The sequence below is a fragment of the Humulus lupulus genome, chromosome 7, assembly GCF_963169125.1.
Source record: "Humulus lupulus chromosome 7, drHumLupu1.1, whole genome shotgun sequence".
Lineage (NCBI taxonomy): Eukaryota > Viridiplantae > Streptophyta > Magnoliopsida > Rosales > Cannabaceae > Humulus > Humulus lupulus.
In genome coordinates, this window is record NC_084799.1 from 149,304,460 (window position 1) to 149,329,530 (window position 25,071).

Genomic DNA, 25,071 nt, shown 5'->3' on the forward strand with positions numbered 1-25,071 from the left:
CCAGCTAGCTAACATGAGGGTACATCGGGTCATGGTGGATAACGGCATCTCTGTGGACATCTTGTATCGACAGGCGCTGGAAAAGATGGGGTTGAGCCTCCGTCACCTAAAGCCTTGCACTACGACTTTGTATGGTTTACGAGAGATTCGATGCAACCCCCGGGGACAATCGAATTAACCCTCACCATGGGGGAGCAACCCAGGCAAACCACCGTCATGGCTAACTTCGTCGTGGTAGATTGCACCTCAGCCTTCAATGCGGTATTAGGGAGACCCTCTCTGAGAGAATTGAAGGTGATAACTTCTATGTATCACCTAGCCATGAAATTCCCTACCCCTGGGGGAGTAGCATGTGTGAAAGGGGAGCAGAAGGAAGCGAGGGAATGCTATAACATGTCCCTCCGCGCAGCCACCAAACCATCCATGCCAATGACGATGGCTGTGCATGAAGGAGCGACCCACACAAGTTAGATCCGCACAAGACTGGACTCACAGGTTACAGAGCCTCTCGAAAAGTGCTACCAGCAAGATTTCGGCTCTTAGTGCCAAAAGAACCTATGTTTAGCTTGTTCTTTGTTATTTTAGCTTAAGTAAGAATCAAAGAGGCTACCCTAGGTAGCCTCCTAGTCAAATGTAACCCCCCTTTTTATTTACAAAGTTAGATGTAAACCGCGTTCTATGAATGAAACCGTTTGCTACTTCCCGTGTTTACTCTCTTCGCTGCACAAGCATCAGCCAAAGTGCCTGCCGAAATAAATTTCACCAGGCACTTGGAGGGCACGACAGGGGGCAAGAACATGCGACCAGCAAAAGGGCTCCTAAAAAGGGACCCTCTAACGGAGGATCCTAAAAAGGACCCCTTGCCCTCCTAACTCCTAAAAAGGGACCCTCTAACGGAGGATCCTAAAAAGGACCCCTTGCCTTCCTAACTCCTAAGGGAGATCCTCTACCAAGAGGATCCTGAAAACATCCCTCCATCAGGAGGACCCCAAAAGGGACCCTTCAACGAGGATCCCAGAGGGACCCCCTATATCAGGGCCTTAAGCGAAGTCTTTACAAGGCGTCTCCTGGGATCACAAGGATTAGCTACCTGTGTGAATATCAAGGAGGCCTTAGGGACTTACAAAAAAAAAATGATATATATGGTAACGGTGATAATAAGTCTAGAGCGGCCACCAAGCCGTCTAGCCAATAATAAGTCTAGCCATTATATGGTAACGACAATAATAAGTCTAGAGCGGCCGCCAAGCCGCCTAGCTAAAAAGGATCCCAAAAGAGACCCTTGTAAAAATAGTACTATGCATAATGACGAGAAGGACGCTTCTCGCAACAAATAATAAGCGCGCACAAGAAAAACATAAAAGGATAACTAGGACCCAAGGGGTCAAAATATCCTTATAGAAGCAACCAAGAGGCACCAAAAGAGGTCCCAGTGAACCCTCTCGCATGGGCTCCAAAGGACCTCCAGCCTGGTAGATAAAAGAAGGGAACCAACCAAACCCCATCATGCAGGCTTAAAAGGGCCTCAAATGCAGTAGAACAGGAAATAAACAGCAACACATATATTTATACATTAGAAAAAAAATAGTTCTTGAGATAGTGCAAGAATTACCAAAAGAAAAGTAGCAGTGATAATGATATTACAAAGTTAAAAGAAAAAAAAAGAGCAAGACTATTTCAAGGCCTCCTAAAGTGGGCACTCCACCAGGCCGCTCGGGCAACGGCCTGTTCACCAAAAGAGGAGAAGTCGAAGTTGGGATCCTGCCTCCACACATTGTAAAGAGCACGATCTATAGACCTGCGCTCGGTGGTGATCCTCTCTGCCTCCAAAGAAGCCCTCGCGGCCTCCAAGGAAGCCCTCTCCGCCTCCAAGGAAGTGTTCTTCTCCTGATCCGACTGTAGTTCGACCCTAAGGGCCTCGGCTTCGGCCTCCAATTGGGAAACCCTCAGCTGCGACGCAGCCGCAGTAGTTTTGACCCCCTGGAGCTCACGCTCCAAGCATCTAGCCTTGCCCTTTAGCTCCTTGATCTTGGCCTTCGCTTTCTCCCTCTTTGAGAGCAAGTTGGCAGACTTAGTCCGGGCCTTTGCAACTTGGCCTTGGTTTCGTTAAGCTCATTTTCGAGCTCCTGGACCCGGGCCATGAGGCAGTCCCTCTCAGCAGTAGATGCGGAGAGGATGTCGGACGTGTCAGCATACCGAAGAGACACGGTGTAGATTTGCACAAGAAAGTCAATGGCGTCAGCAATAAGTAACAAAAAGAAAAACACATGTACATCTATACATAATACTAATCGACGCAAGGTGCAAGAACTCACCCAGACCGCGGCACGCCTTAGGGTGTCCCTAAGGTTTGGTTGAGTCACATTCCCTAGACCCCTCCAGTCGGAGACAGGGAGGCCCGAGGCAATTTGAATGTAACGCTGCGCATAAGATGAAGCCATCCTAGTCACCCAAGGCTCCGCCTCCATACTGGGAGCATCTTGTTGGACAGGGACGGACGACCCGCTCGCCGAAGCAGGAGGGGGCGCAGGGAAGGAGAAAAACTGAGACCCTGGTAGATTAGAGGGGGGCTCCGCGAGGTCGATGAAATCAGCCCCCGGTAAGCCAATATCATGAGGGACCTGAAGGAAGGCGTCATAGCCATCAAGGCCAGGGGAGCGTAACATCCCGCTGCGGCCTGCGGGTCCAGAGATTGAAAGGCCATGTCCTGGTCATGGGAGCCATAGGGGGGGCATCCGCCGGGGGACAGGGGGCACTGATGAGATCCCCCACATTCGAGGGGGGCATCCTCCATCTCCTCCTCGGCCTCACCGTCGTGTAGGGACGGCTCAGCCGGCATAGCCATAGCCTTCTTAGACCCAGTAACTAACCACAGGAGCTTGGGGTCAGAGACTGGGGACAGCTGGTGGCGATTGAGGTTCGCCACAGTAAATAGGAACGCCGCCTTCTTCAGGGCGGAGTCTGCATTAATGAGGTTGTTTATGGCCTCCACCTCCGGCCCAATGACCGAAGGATCAGCAAATTTCTCTGCATGATCCATGCTAATGTCAGTACAAGCAAGAGTACGAAACAGTAAGTTCTAATAAGAAGAAAAGAAAGACCAGGGTACTTACTAGGGCCGGCGCAAAAGTCTTCACAAACAGAGAGAGGGCCCTCTACCCATAAAAAGTCTTGTTTCTAAGGCCCTGTGTTGGACACTGAGCCCTCTATCAAGGGGAGCTCGTTGTTGGCCTTCTGCAGGTAGTAGAAGCCCTTGGACTTGTGCACTGCCATGAGATTATACAGGGAATGCACCTCTTGCGCCGTCGGGGCGCGTTCGACCTTTCCCTTGAACCAAATGAAAAGGCAACTTAAAGTCAACCAACTGTTGGGTGACAATTGAAGAGGGGCCAAGTCGAAGTAGTTGAGAACCGCCACAAAAAACGGGTGCAAAGGAATGGTGCCACCCGCCTTCAAAATCTGCTCACTCAAAGCCACAAAACCCTTCTCAGGGCGGTCGGCCCGGCATGCCTCCTGAGGAGCATATAGAGTGTATTCTGGAGCAACGCGGTAGTGCTTCACGATCTCCTTCAATTTGTTCGCAGACACATGTGACACTAGACTGGACGCCAGTAAAGGGGCGTCGTCCTCCTCCTGGACAGACACATGTCGGCGTGCTTTCGGCATATCTGCAAATTCAAAAGGAAAATGTGAGGAAGAGGCAGAACACTTGACCCTCCATTTTTTCTTCCTAGCAAGAGTTTTCCATCGAGGGAGCGACGGCGGAAGCACTAAGCTGGGAAAAACCGAGGCTAGGGGCCGGGGAGAGGCACTAAAAGCCTCACGACCATCATCAGGCGAGGACGGGCTGGGAGGTTCTGGCGGAAGGTGTCCCTCCATAAATTCTAATTCCCACCGTAATTCAAAAAGGGTCGTCCTAAGACGCGCTATATGGTTACTAAGGTCTGGGGGTGAAGGTCCTCCATCTCCTCTCGACACCGAGTCAATTTTGCTCTCCACCACCCAAATTTTACGTCTAAGTTTGGCCATGCACTCAAGGTGGCGGATGCGGGCTTGCCTTAAGGAGTCATAGTCCTGGTGAGGGTTGCCCTCAGGGGACTCTGAGTCTGAGGATAGGTCAATAAACTCAGCCCTCGAGGGTATGTCGGACGGGCCGTCACTGGCCATGAAACCATGTCCCAACAGCAAAAAGGGGCTCACGTATAAACGAGGGGAAGGCTACAAAACACAAAGGAATAGGCTTAATACCTCTAGATGCAAACGCCCTAAATGGCCTACTACAGGGTATATAAAAAAACAAAAAACAAAAAAGAGGAGGGGCGTGCATATGGTCAAACTCACTACAAGATCAGACTAATGTACCCCATCCCAAGTACTGCTAGTTTGGACCCCATAAAAAAAAATAAATAAATAAAAGGGAGAAGGAAATAAAATATACCTCAAGCGATTAAGAGAGCGAAGTTGGGGTCCAAAGGAGGTCGGGGAGTGAAAAGCACCAAAGAGTCGAAAATGCGCGTCTGCAAGAATGGACCAGAAAGATGTGTTAGTCATAAAATAGACACACCAAGAAATTAGCTCATATGTAAAACAAAAATGATGATGAAATGAAGTGAAAAAATAAAACAAATAAAAGGAACTATGGTGAAAATGAGGTTGTGAGGGATTGAACCCCTCACCTCTTGAAAAAACAAGGGCTCTCCAAACCAATAAGCCAAAGGAGTAAGATGAAAATATTAGGCCATGCATGAGGGCCTATTTATAGGAGTCAAAGTGAATAGTCTACAAGAGCACCTAAAGGTACTCTCCTAGACTGGGGGGCAAGTGTTGAGGCCAAAAATAAGACGTCATTGAAAGGCTAAAAGCATATGCTCAAGTCCCATAGACATTCAAAAATATGGCTGAGTTGGGGCAAACCCTGAACTGCCATAGCCTCTTAAGCGGCAGCCCCGATGGCCTCACGCTCCTAAGCGTCGTGCGCACCAGACCGGGGGCGAGGCCACCATCTCGCGAGGCCAACACATGGGCGAGGCCACCCATCTCGCGAGGCCTCTGTCCGCGCGCACCAGCCCATGGGCGAGGCCACCCATCTCGCGAGGCCTCCGTCCGCGCGCACCAGCCCATGGGCGAGGCCACCCATCTCGCGAGGCCTCCATCCGCGCGCATCAGACCAGGGGCGAGGCCACCATCTCGCGAGGCCTCCATCCGCGCGCATCGGACCAGGGGCGAGGCCACCATCTCGCGAGGCCAACACATGGGCGAGGCCACCCATCTCGCGAGGCCTCCATCCGCGCGCATGCTTTGTGAGAGCTTCTGAGGAGGCTTGCGCACACCATCACATGGCCACGCGAGAGGAGGAGGGCCTCATGAACAGCTAGGGAGCCACACCATCAAGGGGGTCACAAGGAGGGCGTCTCGCCACGTATCCTTAGACGTCTGCCAGGGCCACATGCCTATCGCTCAGACCCGTGAGTGACCTCGGGAGGCTTCAGGCATCTCATGCCCAGGACCCAAGATCTCCACCTCACACCAAGGGTCCCTTTCCTTACACCTTGAGACCCCTATGCTTAGAGGCTCTAGTATGAGTCGAACGAGACACACTTGTACAACCTAGTATTGAGTACGGATACCAGTGCCAGTGAGACTGCTGGGGTAAGAGTCATGGTCCGTACGTCTACGGCCAAAGGTCAGAGCCGACACCACTACCTCCTGCGCCACTACGCCTGCCACCACTCATCAGACATGGGTACAGACAAGTAGTGGAGGCATTCTCCTGACACCTGCTCCTGTACTGGATGTACGACCACAACCTCTGAAGCCACTCCCCTGACATAGTACTTATGTACCCCATGGTCTCCTGGACCACTATGTACTAAGGCCATTAGAGCCTACTATAAAATGAACTCTAAGACTACCTGAAAAGGGGTTGGAAGTTTTACTATAGCAAAGGCTTGAGAGTTAATGAAAGATTGATTGATTTCTCCATTGTTATTCTGTCATAATTCTTGAGTTATTGCTTTGATTTCTATAGCTTTTTTATCGACGATCCTAACTTGATAATTTCTTCCAACTCAACTTAGTTGACAAGTTCTCACCGTCAACACCTTGTAAGTGTATGAATTCTTCCCTTTTGAATTCCACTCAAGAAAACCTCTACATTACGAGGCACCCTAGAAACTATGAGGTGCATGTCAGTTGGGCGAAGGGGGCGAGAGCCTCACTGGGCTACTTACCACAGGCACAAAGAGACAAGGGCGTCATGTGACATAAGAGGAGTTGGGCTAAGGGAGTCACCCTCGCCATGCGAGGGTCCCCAACCGCTGACCAACACGGACACCACCCTCGCTATGCGAGGGTTGTGAGGGTTCAGCCTTGTTGCCTGACGCGTGCCCATGCCTTGCGAGACTCGTCTACACCCGGGGGAAGAGGGCCAGCCTCACTATGCGAGGGTGTGGCCTCGTCGCGCCGCCCATGTCTCGAGCCTCGTCTACACCCGAGGGAAGAGGGCCAACCTCACTATGCGAGACACCCTCGCATAGCGAGGGTGTGGCCTCGTTGCACCGCCCATGTCTCGAGCCTCGCCTCCATGTGACCTGCGTAGGTCAGCCTCGACCCCTAGCACCTTGGCTTCTCATGATTCACATAAGTTGAAGCCTCCTTGGCCTAGGCACGAGGAACACTTGGGGACACCTAAGGGGGGGGGGGGGGCGTCAAATGAACATTAAGTATCGACAGGGAATGATAAGGACGATCGGGTACAGGTCGCGTGTACTGACACGAGATGTACGGTTGTGAAGGGAACAGAGGCGTGGCCCTGTCATCTACGTTCGAGGAGTAGTGGTAGTACGGACTTGTACGAAGAGTAGTGGCGCCACTTGAACACCCCCGACCATACACCAGAGCCGACAGTACTATGTCCTAAGCCACGACTCTGGCATTGTCAGGGCAGACACCACTACGCCCTAAGCCTCTGCACTATCAGTGTACCCGCATACGTCCCTGTCTCCTGGGACTTGTTTGTATCAAGGGCCAATAGAGCCCACCTATAAATAGGCCACAACCCCTCAGGTTAAGGGGGTTGGAAAACTGAGTGTATGAAGGAGACTTAAGAAATACATGATCTTTGTTCCATTGTTGCTCTGGTTTTTTCTATTGATTGAAGTTCTTTCCTCCTGATTCTAAGCTACCCTTAGTATAAAAATCTTATTTTTCTAACCTTTAATCGTTGACGAGATTTCACCGCCAACAGTTTGGCGCCATCTGTGGGAACGTAAGCACCAAGCTACTGTTCTACCATTACTTCCGGCAAGAAGAAATGCCAAGACATTCGAAGCGACTCAGGGAGCCACGAGAGGTGGAGGTCCTCCTAAACGGAGTCCAGCTGAAGGCCTCCATGAAGGATCCACCTCCACCCCGAGACGTGGAGCCCCCAAGGGACCCTGAGGTTCATGAGAATGACAGGGAGGCCTCGTCACCGGCCATCCCGCCCGGTGATAATCCTCCAAGGAAAACTACCGCACCACCCGGGAATGCCAACGAGTTCCCTCCTCCCAAACCACCGCAGGTACTGAACTCCGGCCGGCAGGATCCGGGCCCCTCGACGCGTAGACATGACAAATAACCCCGGGTCCATTCCGTGAGCTCGAGTTCTAAATCTCGTTTCTATGAAGAGGAGATTCGTGAGTTGCACCGTAAAAACCAAAGACTGGAGACCACCATGGAGAACATGCAGGAGGTGCTGAATGGCCTGTTGCAAGGTAAGTCAAACGTGACCCTACCCAAGAGGAAAGAGAAAGGTCAGGAAACCACTGTCCCGGTAAACAATGGGAAGACCAGACACTCCACCAGTAACACCCCCAGGGAGAAGCCACATGAGCATCCCGGACGATCAAGGCCACCTCAGGGGCCAATGCAAGGGAACAATGTTGGCTCTCACAACGACATCGAGGTCACCTCAAAGAGGACGCCCTCAAATCTACGAGAAGAGCTCAACAAGGGAGGGGTAGACAAGATAACTACACCTCCTACTGTCCCCCGAGATGACAAAGGAAAGGAGGCAACCCCTCCATGTTGAGAGACTCCCTGAAGGAGAGGAGGCAAGGCCTCGATACAGAGACGAGGAGCCTGCGGAGCAAGATTGCCATCGCACCCGGAGGACAATCCATCGAAGATGAGTTCGATCATGAATCGCCCTTCACTAAAGAGATCCAAGCCATCCGACTCCCAGCCAACTTCAAGGAGCCGCATATGACCCCTTATGAGGGGAGCACAGACCCCAAGTACCATCTAGACGCATTCAATGACTTGATGAAGTTAAGATGGATCAGCAGCGGGGCTAGATGCCACTGTTTCGTGGTCACATTGAAAGGACTTGCGTATAAATGGTTCAAAAGACTTTGCCCAGGATCCATCAGGTCTTGGCAGCAGTTTTCGGACGAGTTTCTCCAACAGCATCACGCCGCGCGTGATTATACAATGCCAGGCAGCAGCCTCGCCAATGTAAAACAAGGAGAAAACGAGAGTCTAAAGGGTTACATCCACAGGTTTAACGTGGAGGCAGCCAAAGTGGGGAGCTTGACCCGCGGGGAATTAAAAATGGCCATCACAGCTGGAGTGCGTCCGGGAAGCAAATTGTGGGATAACATGCTCAAGAGGGAAGTCACTGACCTAGGTGACTTCTACGAGAGGGCGCAAAAGTATATTCGCGTGGAGGATGGCCATGCAAACTTAAAGGTAGGAAACAGCGAGTCCCATGTAAAGTCCCCAACCAATGAGGGGTCGAATAGAGCACACAAGTACATACGTGTGGAAGAGGGCCATAACGACTTGCATGTTTAAGAAAGTGAACCTTCCTCCAGTCACCCTACTACTAATACGTCTGAAGAGTCAATATAGAAGGGGATGTCATGCTAGAAGGGTCGCTGACGAAGTTTAAAATTGGACGAGGACCATCTAGCCATATAAGTCCCGACATGAGGAGAGATCACCTCAAAAATTTCAAAAAGGGTCTCAAAGTAGACGCTTGCAAAAAGGGTCTCAACGTAGACGTTCGCAAAAGGGTCTCAGAGTAGACGCTTGCAAAAAGGGTCTCAACGTAGACATTCGCAAAAAGGATCTCACCGTAGACGTTCGTAAAAAGGGTCTCAAAGTAGACGCTTGCAAAAAGGGTCTCAAAGAAGGCGCTTGCCAAAAAAGGGTCTCAACGAAGACACTTGCATAAAGGGTCTGAAAGAAGACGCTTGCTAAAATAGTACTATGCCTAATGACGAGAGGGACACTTCTCGCAAAAAATAATAAAAAGCGCGCGCAAAAATACATAAAAGGATAGCAAGGACCCAAGGGGTCAACATATCCTTACGAGTAATCAAAGTGCACCAGCAGACACGGATCACCCAGCAATACCACTAGAGCATAGGGAGTTAGCATTAATATGAGTCTACCATGAAGCCTAAAGACTTCCTAATAGACTGGGGGGCAAGTGTGAATGCCAAAAATTGACTAGAGCCATAGTCAATAGTTACCCTTGTAAGTGTATGAATTCTTCCCTTGTGAATTCCACTCAAGAAAACCTCTACATTACGAGGCACCCTAGAAACTATGAGGTGCATGTCAGTGGGGCGAAGGGGGCCAGAGCCTCACTGGGCTGCTTACCACATGCACAAAGAGACAAAGGCATCATGTGACATAAGAGGAGTTGGGATAAGGGAGTCACCCTCGCCATGCGAGGGTCCCCAACCGCTGACCAACACGGACACCACCCTCGCTATGCGAGGGTTGTGAGGGTTCAGCCTTGTTGCCTCACGCGTGCCCCATGCCTTGCGAGACTCGTCTACACCCGGGGGAAGAGGGTCAGCCTCGCTATGCGAGGGTGTGGCCTCGTTGCACCGCCCATGTCTCGAGCCTCGCCTCCATGTGACCTGCGTAGGTCAACCTCGACCCCTAGCACCTTGGCTTCTCATGATACACAGAAGTTGAAGCCTCCTTGGCCTAGGCACGAGGAACACTTGGGGACACCTAAGGGGGGGGGGGGGTCAAATGAACATTAGGCATCGACAGGGATTGATAAGGACGGCCAGGTACAGGTCGCGTGTACTGACACGAGATGTACGGTTGTGAAGGGAACAGAGGCGTGGCCCTGTCATCTACGTTCGAGGAGTAGTGGTAGTACGGACTTGTACGAAGAGTAGTGGTGTCACTTGAACACCCCCAACCATACACCAGAGCCGACAGTACTATGTCCTGAGCCACGACTCTGGCATTGTCAAGGCAGACACCACTACGCCCTGAGCCCCTGCACTATCAGTGTACCCGCATATGTCCCTGTCTCCTGGGACTTGTTTGTATCAAGGGCCAATAGAGCCCACCTATAAATAGGCCACAACCCCTCAGGTTAAGGGGGTTGGAAAACTGAGTGTATGAAGGAGACTTAAGAAATACATGATCTTTGTTCCATTGTTGCTCTGGTTTTTTCTATTGATTGAAGTTCTTTCCTCCTGATTCTAAGCTACCCTTAGTATAAAAATCTTAGTTTTCTAACCTTTAATCGTTGACGAGATTTCACCGTCAACACAGAGGTAATCAAAGCTTTAAGTTTTGAGTTTTTGAGTTTTTAAGCTTTGATTGGATTTTATGCTTTGATGAGTTTTTGAGTTGTTTAAAGTTTAAGTTTTTATGGTTTTGGGCCATTGGGATGTTTGGGAACTTTGATTTTGGGATTTGGGGATGTTTGGATAGGTTTATGGAGGATTTAAAGTGAGAAAATGGAGGTTTTCTGACTGGGTTCGAGGTCGAGCCGCGACCTTGTTCTTGGGTACTACGGCTCAATCTTGACGAAGAAGGTGAAGGGGCTACTGGGCAATTTGATCTGCGGTGCCTATTAGGAGTGCTGTGGCACTGGTGCAGGCAGAGAAGGGCTTTGGGCCCTGACTTGAGCAGGGTTGTGACTCTAGTGTTTGGGGCCCCGACTTAAAAGGGGAAAAGTGGCCGAAATGGGTTTTTAGTCATGGGAACTTTAACCTAAGGTCTCGGGATCGATCTTACGACCTGGTTTGGTAGGATTCGACATCCCAGAGGCTAGGACTCAGTCTAGAAGCCTTTATTTACTCGTTTTTTTATGGGATTATATATTTTTGTTGTGACTAGGTGATCGCTATGGGTTTAGAATCAGGATCGTGCTCGAGGGTCGTTTATTGGTAACCTGTGCTTGGACCAAAGGTAAGAAAACTGTACCCAGTATGTGATGCATGTGATACATGTGATTATGGCATGGCATTAATGTTGAATATGGAATTGATCAGAGCTTGAGTCTCTGTAAATGTGAATGATTATGATTATGCTTGTGATTAATGATTAAGCATGCTGAATGCCTTGTATCTGGATATTTGACATATGATATATGCTTGTTTGCATTACCTTATTGAGGACGCACTGACTTATCAGTCCGAAACAGAAATAGTGCTGAGTACTGGTCGTGAAGCTCTGACTTATCAGTCATGAGCAGCAATAGTACTGAGTGCTGGTTGAAGATCTTTGACTTATTAGTCAAGAGCGGCAATAGCGCTGACTGCTAGTTGTATTGGTTAGGCTAACCAAAAGCGTGAAGTATGCTTATACAGAAGATATGGCTAAGTGATAAGGTCATTTTTATTTAATATTTGATAAGTTTTTCCATGCTTAGATGATGTTATGATAGCATTTTTAGTAGTTTTAACTTAGTTTCGTGACTCTACAACATATTTTCTACATTGCATTTTATGATGATAAATCTGACATTCTGATGGCAAATGTAGGTTATGAATCATAGGTTGAAAAAAAGATTCGCTGAGATGAGGTTAAAATGAAGTTTTAGAAGCATTCCAGGCTTTCAGGATTGAAATGTTGAAGTGGCGGCAGCGTGCAAGCTATCTATGGTCGAGAATTGAAGAAATTGAAGATAGGCCGCGGCCTATAAAATTCAGGCCACGACACTTTAATTGGAATTGACATTTTAGATTTTATGTTCCAGACGGGCCATTGCCCAGATTTTTTATGTCGTTGCCCAGTTTTTTCAGGCCGCGCCCTGCGTGACAGATTTTGTGCATATTTTTGTTTTAGAACGCGGCACACATTTTTTAGGCCACGGGCTGTGACGTTGTTTTCATATTTTTAATTACATTTTAAATAAAATTTAAAGGAGACTATAAAAGATTATTAGGGTTAATTTGAGATTAAGTTTTTATTACGGTTTTTTAAAGAAAAAGACTCAGAAAGGGCTAGAGAGAAGACTACAAAACTACAACATTATTGTTCATCAATCTAGTTTCTTTTCTTCCCTTAATCTCTTTAATTTTAATTATAATTATGTTTGTGATTATGATTAATATTATGGAGTAGGTTCTTTTTAGGTTAATGGTTAATTCAAAACCCAAGACATGAATTCTTGATTGTTGATAATGAGTATTATTCTTTAATTTCTTTCAATATTAAATTGTTTCTATTTTTCCAATTGAATGTTATGAATTTTTGTGATTTCTTGTTAGGTGGCCAACTAATTAAGGTTTTACATTATTCAATTGTCATCTTAGAATTACTACTCACCTAATAATTTAGGATTCTAAGTGTAAGTGATAAATTGCAATTGATAGTGATGTCAAAAGAATTGTTGATTGTGATGAAAAATAGAACCTAGGTTAAATAAATTATATGCTTCATTAATTTATTACCTAGATTAACTTGTTTCCATAGGACTTAATGCTTTATCTAAGTTAATAGATTGTATACTTCATAGATTTATTGCTTAGCTGAAAGAGTGAATTATTGAGTGCTTCTCCTTGATTACTTGTAATAGGGAGACTGGAATAATTGTTTGTTTCAGCGTTATCTGCGGAGTTAATAGTTTAATTGAGAAATTGGAATAATATTTATTATTAGTGATTGGGAATGATTGTTGAGGGTGGAGATTAACCTTTAACTGTTTCTTAATATCGTAATATCAATCTTTATTTTCTTTCTAGTTTATGTTATTTAATTTTGAGTTAAAAATCTAAATCCCTTTTTAAGTCTTAGTGCTAATTATTGAATAATAAAATGAACAATAGCCCTCGTGGGTTCGACCTGTGCTTGCTATTATACTAAAATAATTGGAAGTACTGAAAGAAAAATAATTATTAAATTTGTTGCGGTATACGACACGCGTCACTAAGAGACTTGAGGTGACTTAATAGTCACATATCCTAGCATTGGCTTATTAGTCAAGAATGGCCTTAGCACGTTGAATGTTGGTCAGCGCCAGGTGCGCTTATACAGAGGATAGGTAAATGGGGTCCAGGGTGACTTATTAGTCCCATATCCTAGCATTGACTTATTAGTCAAGAGCAGCAATAGTGCTGAGCGGTGGTCGTGAAGCTCTGACTTATCAGTCAGGAACGACAATAGTGCTAAGTACTGGTCGTATGGCATTGACTTATGAGTCAAGAACGGCAATAGCATGGTGGGTGTTGGTCAAAAGGCACTGACTTATTAGTCAAGGATGACAATAACACATTGAATGCTAGTCATAAGGCGTTGACTTATTAGTCAAGCAGGGAAATAACGCGCTAAGAGTTGATCCATATGATCTAGCCTAACCTGAAGTGCATCATAAGCTTGACCGATCTATTGGTCGAAGAAAACCTAGCGCCGAGTACGCTAGATCAGCTCGAAAGCTGGTTATACAGAGGATAGGGCACAGGGCCCCAGGGTGACTTATTAGTCCCATATCCTAGGGCGTCGAGCCAAAATGACTTCATAATCATTTATTTATACTTGCCTGCATGCATGAATAGGGTTATAACTGCTAGGCATGCTTATTATGAATTGGTGACATGTTATTAACTGCTTATCAGCATGTTTGAGTTTTCTTGCTGAGCCTCGGCTCACGAGTGCTATGTGGTGCAGGTGAAGGTAAAAGAAAGTTGGACCATCCTTGAGTTGGAGAGCTTAGGTGACGATGTGTATATATGCGGTTGTTCGACCACCACGGCTGAGGATATAAAGAGGAACTAGGGTTAAACCCTATTTTGTCGCTTAGGTCGGCTGGTTGTAAATCTTTTATTGTAATTAACCTTTTAAATGTATTTTGGGATCCTATGTATACAGTAAACGTTTTAGTGAACCGTTTGTATCTTTGACCAAAAATTTTAACCCTAAACCGTTAATCACATTTAGTTACACGATTATGGCCAAATGACTTGTTTAGGAAGTTTAGCACTATTTAAAATACACAGTGTAACGATCCCTGGGTAGTAGGGCGTTACACCTCCCATCTGTTGAGAAGCCACCAATTCTAGAGATGAAGTCAATGATAGAACACCTCTGTTATGCATATTTGGGGGAGAACGAGATATTGCCTGTCATTATTTTTGCTTCGTTATTTACTGTGGAAGAAGAAAATTTTCTTAGAGTGCTAAGGGCCCACAAATTGGCAATTGGGTGGACTTTGGCGGACATAAAAGGTATAAGCCCCTCAACAGTGATGCATCGTATTTTAATGGAGGATGATAGTAAGCCTAGTATCGATGCTCAGAGGAGGCTAAATCCTTTGATGAAGGAAGTGGTAAGGAAGGAGATCGTTAAGTGGTTGGATGCGGGGGTAATATACCCAATCTCATATAGTGCATGGATTAGCCTGGTTCAAGTGGTCCCCAAGAAAGGAGGAATGATGGTAGTAAAGAATGAAAATAATGAAATCATTCCAACCCCTACAGTGATGGGGTGGAGAATTTGTATCGATTACCGTAAGTTGAATAAGGCAACAAGGAAGGATCATTTTCCTTTGCCTATGGTGGAACAGATGTTAGACAGATTGGCGGGCCATCCCTACTATTGCTTTTTGGATGAGTATTCAGGGTATCCCCAGATTCCTATTACTCCCGAAGATCAACAAAAGACTACATTCATGTTCCCTTATGGAACATTTGCATTTCGAAGAATGTTGTTTGGGTTGTGTAACGCTCCAGCAGCATTTCAAAGATGTATGATGTCCATCTTTTCAGATATGGTGGAAAAAGGTATTGAAATTTTTATGGATGATTTTTTAGTATTTGGCTCTTCTTTTGATGGGTGTTTAGCTAAATTGGAGATGGTATTGAAAAGGTGTGAAGAGTATAATTTGGTTTTGAACTGGGAGAAATGTCACTTTATGGTGACAAAAGGAATAGTTTTGGGCCATAAAATTTCAAGCAAGGGTATCGAGGTAGATCGAGCCAAGATTTCCACCATAGAGAACCTACCTCCACTGGTTTCTGTTAAGGGTTTTCGAAGTTTTTTGGGTCATGTTGGATTTTAGAGAAGGTTTATTATGGACTTCTCATGGATTTCAAAGCCTTTGTCAACCTTACTCATGAATGGAGTGACTTTTACTTTCGATATTGAGTGCTTGAGGACATTTAACACCCTAAAAGAGAAATTAATCACTGCACCGATTGTAGTATCACCAGATTGGAATCTTTCGTTTGAACTTATGTGCAATGCAAGTGATTATGCAGTGGGAGTGGTATTGGGGCAACAGGCGGACAAGATGTTCCGGACCATATACTATGCTAGTGGGACTCTCAACGATGCACAATTGAACTATGCCACTACCGAGAAAGAGTTACTAGCAATAGTGTTTGCCTTTGACAAGTTCAGACCCTATCTAATTGGTAATAAGATAATAGTCTATACCGACCATTCAGCGATTAAATACCTTATGACCAAGAAAGATGCCAAGCTATGTCTTATTTGTTGGGTCTTATTGTTGCAAGGATTCGATATGGAGATTCAGGATAAAAAAAGGGACAGAAAATTTGGTAGTGGATCACCTATTGAGATTAGAGATTGAGAATGGACAGAGTGAAAGTAAAGTTCAAATTGATGATAATTTTCTGGATGAGCAACGTTTTGCTATAAGTGAAGATGAGGGGGTGCCTTGGTTTGCAGACTATGTTAATTTTTTAGTAGCCAAAGTTCCACCTTCGGATATGTCAATGCAACAGCTAAAGAAGTTTTATTTGTAGGTTAAGCATTACTATTGGGAAGAGCCCATTCTTTATAGACATTGTGCAGATCAAAAGATTAGGAGATGTGTGCCTGAGGAAGAGATGCAGTCTATTTTAATGCATTGTCACACTCTGTAGTGTGGTGGTCATTTTGGGGCTACTAGGACATCGACAAAGGTGCTACAGTCGGGATTCTATTGGCCTACTTTGTTCAAGGATGCCAATTTATTTTTTAAGAGTTGTGATCGCTGTCAAAGGACTAGGAACATTTCTAGAAGGGATCGAATGCCTATGACTGGAATTCTAGAAGTGGAATTATTTGATGTGTAAGGGGTCGATTTCATGGGGGCATTTCCATCATCATTCAATAACAAATACATATTACTGGTTGTAGACTATGTATCTAAGTGGGTGGAAGCAGCAGCAACACCTACAAATAACGGGAAGGTAGTTCAAAATTTTCTGCATAAACACATCTTTACCCAGTTTGGGACCCCTCGAGCAATCATAAGCGATGAAGGGAGTCATTTCTATAACCATAGTTTTACTGCTCTTTGTTCTTGGTATGGAGTTCATCACCACACCATGCTGGCTTATCACCCTCAAGCTAATGGCCAGGCAGAAGTACCAAACTGAGAAATAAAGAGCATACTTGAAAAGACTGTCAACACTTCGAGGAAGGATTGGTCAAAAAGGCTCGATGATTCTTTATGGGCTTATAGGACAGCATTCAAAACACCCATAAGAATGTCACCTTATTGCTTGGTATTTGGGGAGGCTTGTCATTTGCCTGTGGAACTTGAGCATCAGGCATATTGGGCAGTTAAGAAATTGAATGTGGATCTGTACAAGGCTGGAGAAAATTGGCTTATGGATTTAAACAAATTGAATGAATTCTGTAATGAGGCCTATGAGAATGCGAAGATATAAAAGGAGAAGACGAAGGCATTTCATGACAAGAGTATTCTTCACAAGGACTTTCTACCGGGGGATAAAGTGTTGCTATATAATTCAAGGTTGAAGTTGTTTCCGGGCAAGCTGAAGTCTAGATGGTCAGGACCATTCACAGTAGTTACAATATTCTCGTATGGTGCAGTACAAGTTCACAGTGAAAAGATAGGACATTTTAAGGTGAACGGTCAACGATTGAAGCATTACATAGATGGTCAAGTGGATCAAATCAAGTTCGTTGGGATACTTAGTCCCATTTATATGGGAAGGCAGTGTCCGACTAAATGACTTTAAAGACAGCGCAGTAGGAGGCATTCCTATAATTTATTTTCGTTTTTGTTTTAATTTTTTTCAGTTGAACACTTTTATTTAATTTTGTTTTGGAGTTGTAAAGATTCATTTTTATTTAGTTTTTGAGTAAGTTGTATTTAGGAACCGTGCAAATCATGAAAAATGACTAATGGCTGAGAAAAATTGCTTTAGGGGCCAAGTCGCGACTTTCTTAAGCTGAGTCGCAACTCCTGGGAGTTACAAAATCGTAGGAAAAATCTGGAGTTTCTGAAGGAATTAGGGTCGCGACTTGCCCTTATAAGTCGCGACCCTTGCAAAAGTCAAAGAGCATGGATTATGAGTGGGTAGAGGAGGGTCGCAACTTGCCCTTATGAATCGCAGCGCGCTTGAAAGTCAGAGACAAGCTGCTTTTGGGAAAAAAGAGGCAGGCCGCGACTTGCTATTACTGACTCGCAACGCCTGCAAATAAAAAATCGAGAAAAAAAAAGGTGGGTCGCGACTTGTTATCACTGGGTCGCGGCGCGCCACCATCAGGAAAGGAAACCTCAATATAAACCCAATTTTTTAAAAAACCACAACCCACATTCCGAACATTTCCTCCTTCAAACCCATTTTTTTTTTCAAATTTTCTCCCTTTCTCCCATCTTCATCCTCTCTAAAACAACCATAAATCCAAACCCAAACCTTCCTAGATTCATATTCCCTTCCATTCCTTATTCTAATCACAACCCTAGATAGTCTTATATGTGGCTTTGAAGAAAGGAGAAGTATTTGAAGATTGTGGGCAATATCAACAATTCAAAGGCAAGTAAGTCTATAATTTTCTATGTTCTTCAAGTTTTGAGATTGAATTAGTTTGGTGATTGATTGTGAAGAGATTTCATTGGAATTTTGGGACAAATTGCTAGTATATATTGTGTTCTTTAGGTTGGTATTGTGATTGTCTATTTCATTTGAGGGAAGTAATAAATTCAAGGGGAGGTGCTGCTGGAATTTGCTTATAAACAAGAGTGAAAAATACTTTTTAATTGTTATGGGGCCAAGGAAGAACCCTACTAGAGTCGCTTCATCATAAAAAACCCTCACGACCCTCTTTATCTAGTGCCCCACCACCACCAAAAGTACAACCACCTCCACCACCATAGGAATATGACTTGACAAAATTTAATAGTAAGGATACTTTTGAGAATTATAAGAGGTTATGTTTACGGTCTGTGGTTCAGGAGAGAAGGATAGAGTACTAAATGTATAAAAAAAATTATAATTTTCTATTATTATAAAAAAAAATTATAATTTTCTTACTCATATTTTATTCTTTACTATGTAGAAGTAACATGCAACACACGTTTGCTTAGTTGTAAAGTTATAAACATTGTCTATAATTTTAATAAAAACTGGTTCACTGTTACTTAAATATATATATATACAATATAATGAATTATAGTTCTATAGTATATATAAATATTTATATCAATAATCTCTACATATATGTCATCTAAACAAAATTTATAGATATATATTTACATGACTGTTGGGGTTTTATGCCCTAATTAAAACTCAAATTCTTTGTAATCTCATTTTATTATCAATAAAAGAATAGAAATCATTTTTTGACTTGGTAAATCACTTTGCTCAAATGTTTTATTTTCATGATTATTTGTTTAATATAAACTTCTATTAAATACCGAGCATATAGCTAATCTTATTTATAGTGACGTAATCACAGTGGAATATAAATATGATTATATGTTCAAAATAAGTTAGTCCTAAGATTAGTCAGTGCACGGGATTTACACTGACTAGCCAATCTACGATATGATCTACTTACACATTACAGTGTTATGTTCTTTCCAGAACATTAGCAAAGTAGATAAGATCGGATGTATTTGTTACATCGGACTGGACCGATATTAACAGTTGATAAGATAAGTAAACATACCGTTATTATCTATTCTAGTCATATCATATAGTTGACCATAGGTCAATTCAATCTCAATTCTGAGTGGTTAGTATTCTAACTGATTGTATTATTTGAGTTCTTTGACTTGTTCGTTACTAGCTTACCCTACGGACTAGCCCATACTTACATCTTGGGAACTCAGTAGTGTAATTGAGTGGGAGTATTAATCATAGATATGAACATCTATATCTTCTGATGAAGAAGTGAAACGATGGTTTCTTTTTAGTTTGGTTCAAGGTGTTAAATGATAGAGATCTCATTTCAGTAATTAAATTAGTTTACTGAAATATAATTTACAAGGAACTAAGTGTTTTAAGGATAAAATACAATGAGGGGTAAAACGGTATTTTAGCCATATCTCATTGTTGACCGTCTATAGAGGATTGAGTGACAATTATGGTTGTAACAATGGATAATTAATAGCGTATCTATATTTCTTATAGAGCGTTCTATGAATTCAATAGTGCAATTCCGAGTCTATAGTGAAGTCACGAGAAATTAATAAGTTAGTAAATTTATTTGTTAGATTTATGATAACTTATTGGAGCTTGATTTCATAGGCCCATGGTCCCCATTGTACATTGGATAAAATCATCTAGATAGTCTCAATTAATTGATTTAATTATCAATTAGAATTATCAAAGTTGACCAGGTCAATTTTGGATAATTTCACAGTTATGTAATTTTGAGAAAAAAAGAGAAATTATGGCAGATTTTTTAATTAAGATAAATTGTTATCTAAATTAATAAATAAATTTAAATCAAAGGTTCATATTATACATAATTAATTTGATAAAAGATTTAAATAATTATTTAATTAATTAAATCAATAGAAAATAATACAGGTCTTGATTTTAAGTCCAATGGACTTATAATCAAATGAGAAATTTCACGAGCCTAAAGCCCATGATAATTTCGACCTAGGACTTTAAAATGACTATTATTTTATTGATTTTTTAATTAAATTAAATGGCCTAATTGAGTCTATAAAATGAGTGCTTAGAGAGAAGTTAAAACATAAGTTTGATAAGTCATAAGTCATAAGTCAGATTTTTTGATAGTTTTAGATTCTCTTTAAATACAAGTCTTTTTCTAAGCCTCTTTGTTATTTTCTCTTCTTCTCTCTATATCTATCTCATGTGTTGATAATTGCCCACACTAGTCTAGGTGATTCTAAGGATACATTGAAAGACTGTGAAGAAAATAGAAGATCGGTTCAGTTTCTTGATAATACTTTGCGACTGAGAGGATACAAGAGTTAGAGAAACTGAAGGAAGGATTCTTTCATTCCGCTACGTATACTGTAAGTATTCTTGTCTTTGTTTCTCTTTGAATTCAATTTTAGAAACATGTTCTAGGTTATCTCATATTAATCTGTTTAATATTAGATCTACATGAAAATAAATAAAGATCATGTATAAGTTTTTCCTAACAATGGCATATATCTATAATACAATTATATTTTAAAAGAAATTAATAATAGAAATAAAATAAGAATATAAAAAGTCTAGTGTGGGCAATAGTATACATGTATAAATTATTTTTAGTTTCTAATGTATCTTGCAATGTCCTCTGGTGAATTTAATGAAGAAAAATAGCTTCAATCATTTACTAAAAAAGAAACTATCAAACAAATTTATAAGATAAAAAAAATAATATGTATGCCTTTATTACTTTTAAATAAATATGATTTCATTATTTAAATTATCATAAAAATCTTTAAAATATCATATTTTAATTAATTAATTATTGTTTAAATTTATAATTGTTCTAGTTTTTGAATTTGATAATAACAACAAAATACTATATATATTATGTTTAATATAATATTAAGTTTAAATTTTATAAGTTATAAAATATATAATTTTATTATTTTTAGATAATTATCACTGTAAAATATCTTATTTTAATTTGTTTAATTATTTATTTATTTAATTTTATTTAAATTTATGACATGTTTATAATGTACGATTAAATATAAGAATATTTTATTAAATATAAAAATATTTCGTTAAAATTAAAAAAAAAATCTTTAAAATTAAGAATTTCCGTTATTTACACACTTTTTTTTATAGAAGAGAGATTTAAAAACATTATAAAATAATCAAATAAATATAATTTTTTTAAAATATATAATTTTGTACTATTATAATATTTCCTAGATTTTTAATAAATGGTTAAAGATACAAATATTGTCACCCAATATTAAATAATTAAGAAAAGACGAGGAGAAGAAAATAAATGCCAACAGAAGACCAGAACTTCCCTTCATAGCTCCATTTTCTTTTGAATGAAGAATAAAATTCTTGTTGCCATATTTGAAGTTTCTGAGCTTCAATCAACTAGAATCGAAATCTAGGTTGTCAAAATGGTTAGTTAAGATGCCATTACGGATTACCATTCAATTGCTGAACTTTGTCTTCTAGTTTAGTACATTTAAAAAAAAACGATACAGAGTACATCAGTATCAAGATTTAGCAACCAAAAAAAGAGTCTGATTCGCCTTGAACAATTGTCCATGCCGGTGACTAACTACCCTTCCTCACAAAGGAAGAGCAATTAAATGAACTAATCATGAAGAGTCCCCAGGATGTCATCCTCCCTATACAGATGATACCTGAGACACAAAACGAACAAAGGAAGAAATACATTTCTGTGTCAACCATGAAGTTTCTGATCAATTAATAATATTTTGATTCTTGAAACATGAGAGATTGGAGAGTAAAAAGTATGGGACCTTAAAAATACAAAAAAAAAAATACAGAACAAACCAAGGAACTAGGCTAACTTGGCTTGACCAGAATTATTCAGACACTCAGGAACTGATTAACTCAACACAACCAGCTATTTTAAAGATTAATTGAAGCTCTTCATTTTCTATTTTTGCTTAGAGATTAAAGCTCTTCATTTTCACTAGCTCTTATCCTCCCTCCCTTACTCAAGTTCTCTCTTCCCTCTTTCTCAATCTTCACTTCATCCTTTAAACAACGCCTCTTAGCATCAACACCATTGAAACCTCTCCTGTGGCATAAACAGAGGCCAAAACTCTCCATCCTCACTCATGCCTTAAATTTCTAAATGTCCTCAACAAACCCATATAGGACTCGAGCACTTTAGTTTCCGTCTAATAAGCAAGTGTTTAGATTTCTGAACTATCATTTAATTTGGGCTCCACAACCACAGGCATTTGCATTTATCAGATCTACATAGCTGCTATAAGTTTATTCTCTATTTATTCCTGTTTATAAAGATTAACACATTAGATTGTAAAAGGTGACAAAACTAATAATGATTATATTTCAATCAAACCATGGAGCCTCACCTTACACAAAGATACTAAGTAACAATAATGTATGCCTCCAAGCTAGGGTTACTAAATAGTACCCCTAAACAATATGCTGCAAGACAACATGTGGTCTTCTTATACAGGTTCGTATCTCATCCATGAGTAAATACAAAACTACTACTACCATAAAGATTAGAAAGTTTTCAAGGGGGAGGAGGAAATTTAAAAAAGAAATACATGACTCCTCATTGTTCAAAACAATGAAATAATAATAATAATAGGAAAGTAAAAAGAGGATAACACAACATTACGAACTCTTAAAAGCATATTTTAATAATTCAAAATAGCAGCCAAAAAACTTACTCTTTATCTGCGAGCTTAACTTCAGTTCCTCCATACTCGGGCAAAAGAACTGTGTCACCTTCCTTTACATGTACAGGAATTAGTTTCCCATCTCTATCACGACCTCCTTGACCGACCGCAACAACTTTTCCAGAGTTCAGCTATATTATCAAACACTTTCAAATTAAATCCAAGAGGAGAAAAGAAAGAAAAAAAAGCAAGATATATAGAATGATAACCATATTGCAAACAAGTTTCAAATCATTGCAGAAATGTCGAGTTAATCACTAGTAGTTTCTCTCCTTCTTGTTCGTGTAAAATGAAGGACCTAATCAAGGCAGGTTACCAAGAAAATGACAACAATATTCGCAAGAGGAACAGCACATGAATTTCAATAACAACATGGAAGAACAATAAGAAATCCTATTTTATTTAATTAGAAAACAACAAGGAAGTTCAGGCCTACATTAAAAACCCCCAAAGAAGTCAGAAAGAAAGATAATCATTACAAACATGACCAAACTAAGTACAAGTATATACAGACAGAAATATATATGATAAGAACTTGAAAATTTGGAAAGACAAATAGAACAGATGAAGCAACGAAGAGAAAAACGAAAACCCAGTTGAAAATATATCAATCGAGAAAAGAAACCACAAAAATTAAACAAAACGGACAAAATGTATCAGCCTTCGGGTCACATATATACTGGCGTTTTCTATTCAGAATCAGGGAGTTGGAGTTGGAGTTGGAGTTGGAGTTACTTATCGACCCATGTTCGAATAACCTTAACGAAGAATAAGAACACCATACATACATATGTGTGTGTAAAAAGGGTAAATGGGGGGAGAGGGAGTAACCTTGGACGTTTTCTCAGGAAGAAGAATGCCGGAGTTAGTCTTTGCAGGAGGAACGATTTTTTCAATCAAAATGCGATCGAACAATGGGATCAGCCGCCTCGCCATATCTAATCACAGAAGAGAAATCAGCCAAATGAAGTAGAGAGTAAAAAGCTTCTTCTCAGCTATGAGCCCTCAACTATGAAAAACTCTGACGCTCGAGCTCACTTTAGGGTTTAAGGAGGGCTTCAGAGTTGTTCCTGTGAGTTTACACATTTACCCTCGCACTTGCTGTGAGATGAGATTATGTTACTGGTTGGTGGTTGGTAGGGGTGTTCGTCAAAACCATTTGGAATAGTTGCAGCTTTTATTTTTGCCAAATTGGATGGTTTGTGAATTGGTATTTGGGATTTTGAGTTTTATAAATACAGTTGAAAGCTCACTATACCGTATTATTATATATATTAATATTTTTATATATATTTTTTGATTTTACTATATTTAAACTCAAATACATATATATTTATATAGTATAATATATATGATATCTAGAAAAAATATTATATTTTATAAGATGCTAACGTAAATTCTACTTCAAATATATTCCTTCTTAATCAAAATTTTTACTTTTATATCACATTCAAAACTTTTACTTTTATATCACATTTTTTCTTTGTTATTAGTTTGTTGTATTGTTTATTGTTTTGTTAAACATTTATTAGTTTGTTGCACATTTATTGTTTTGTTAAACACTATTTAGTTATGAGTTTTATTATGAATCTTTATTAATTATAATGTTTAATTGTTAAATTATTTGGTGGTAGGTATAAACCGCTCACAGCGCATTGTATTTTTGTAGTACGGTTTATGCAGTTTGAGGTCTATGCGATACGATTTCAACTTCGGAAAATTGTTCAAATCGCATATACAGTGCAGTCTAATAAATTAGCAAAAAATCGCACTGCCTGCACCACAACCACCCCTATGGATTAGGGGGTGAGCTTCACTACGGAAGCCACCCAACCTCCGCGGTGCGGTATGATTAATTTTATTAGCTAATGTAGGTTTGGGGTCCAATTTTTTCTATTGTGGAGATGAGCATAATTAATATTAAAAAACTGCAATATTCGCACTGCACCACATACATATATTTTTATGGGTCGATACTCATTTGGTATATTGTGTTTTATTAACTTACAGACTTGTTATCATGTGTTTTCAATAATGCTCCCCTAAATCCAAATTTGATCAATATGATAGATCTGTCATCAGTTTTATATAATTAAGTGATTAAATTTAAATTTAAATTTAAAACTCACATAATTGATGATAGTTTACTCATATTGATCAAATTTGAGTTCAGAGTACCAAAAATATACAATATCAAATTACATGGTACTAGATATACA

The 25,071-nt window shown here is 41.2% G+C and overlaps 1 protein-coding gene across 1 annotated transcript; it reads right to left on the bottom strand.

Annotated features, from left to right (window-relative positions):
* Positions 1-21,554: 21,554 nt before the first annotated feature.
* On the bottom strand, positions 21,555-24,013 carry LOC133788713 (10 kDa chaperonin, mitochondrial-like). The gene is made up of 3 exons (XM_062226295.1): positions 23,684-24,013; positions 22,844-22,983; positions 21,555-21,811 (listed from the first exon to the last, which is right to left on the bottom strand). The coding sequence occupies exons 1-3, from the start codon at positions 23,786-23,788 to the stop codon at positions 21,763-21,765; spliced, it is 294 nt and encodes a 97-aa protein (XP_062082279.1). The 5' UTR covers positions 23,789-24,013; the 3' UTR covers positions 21,555-21,762.
* Positions 24,014-25,071: the final 1,058 nt, after the last annotated feature.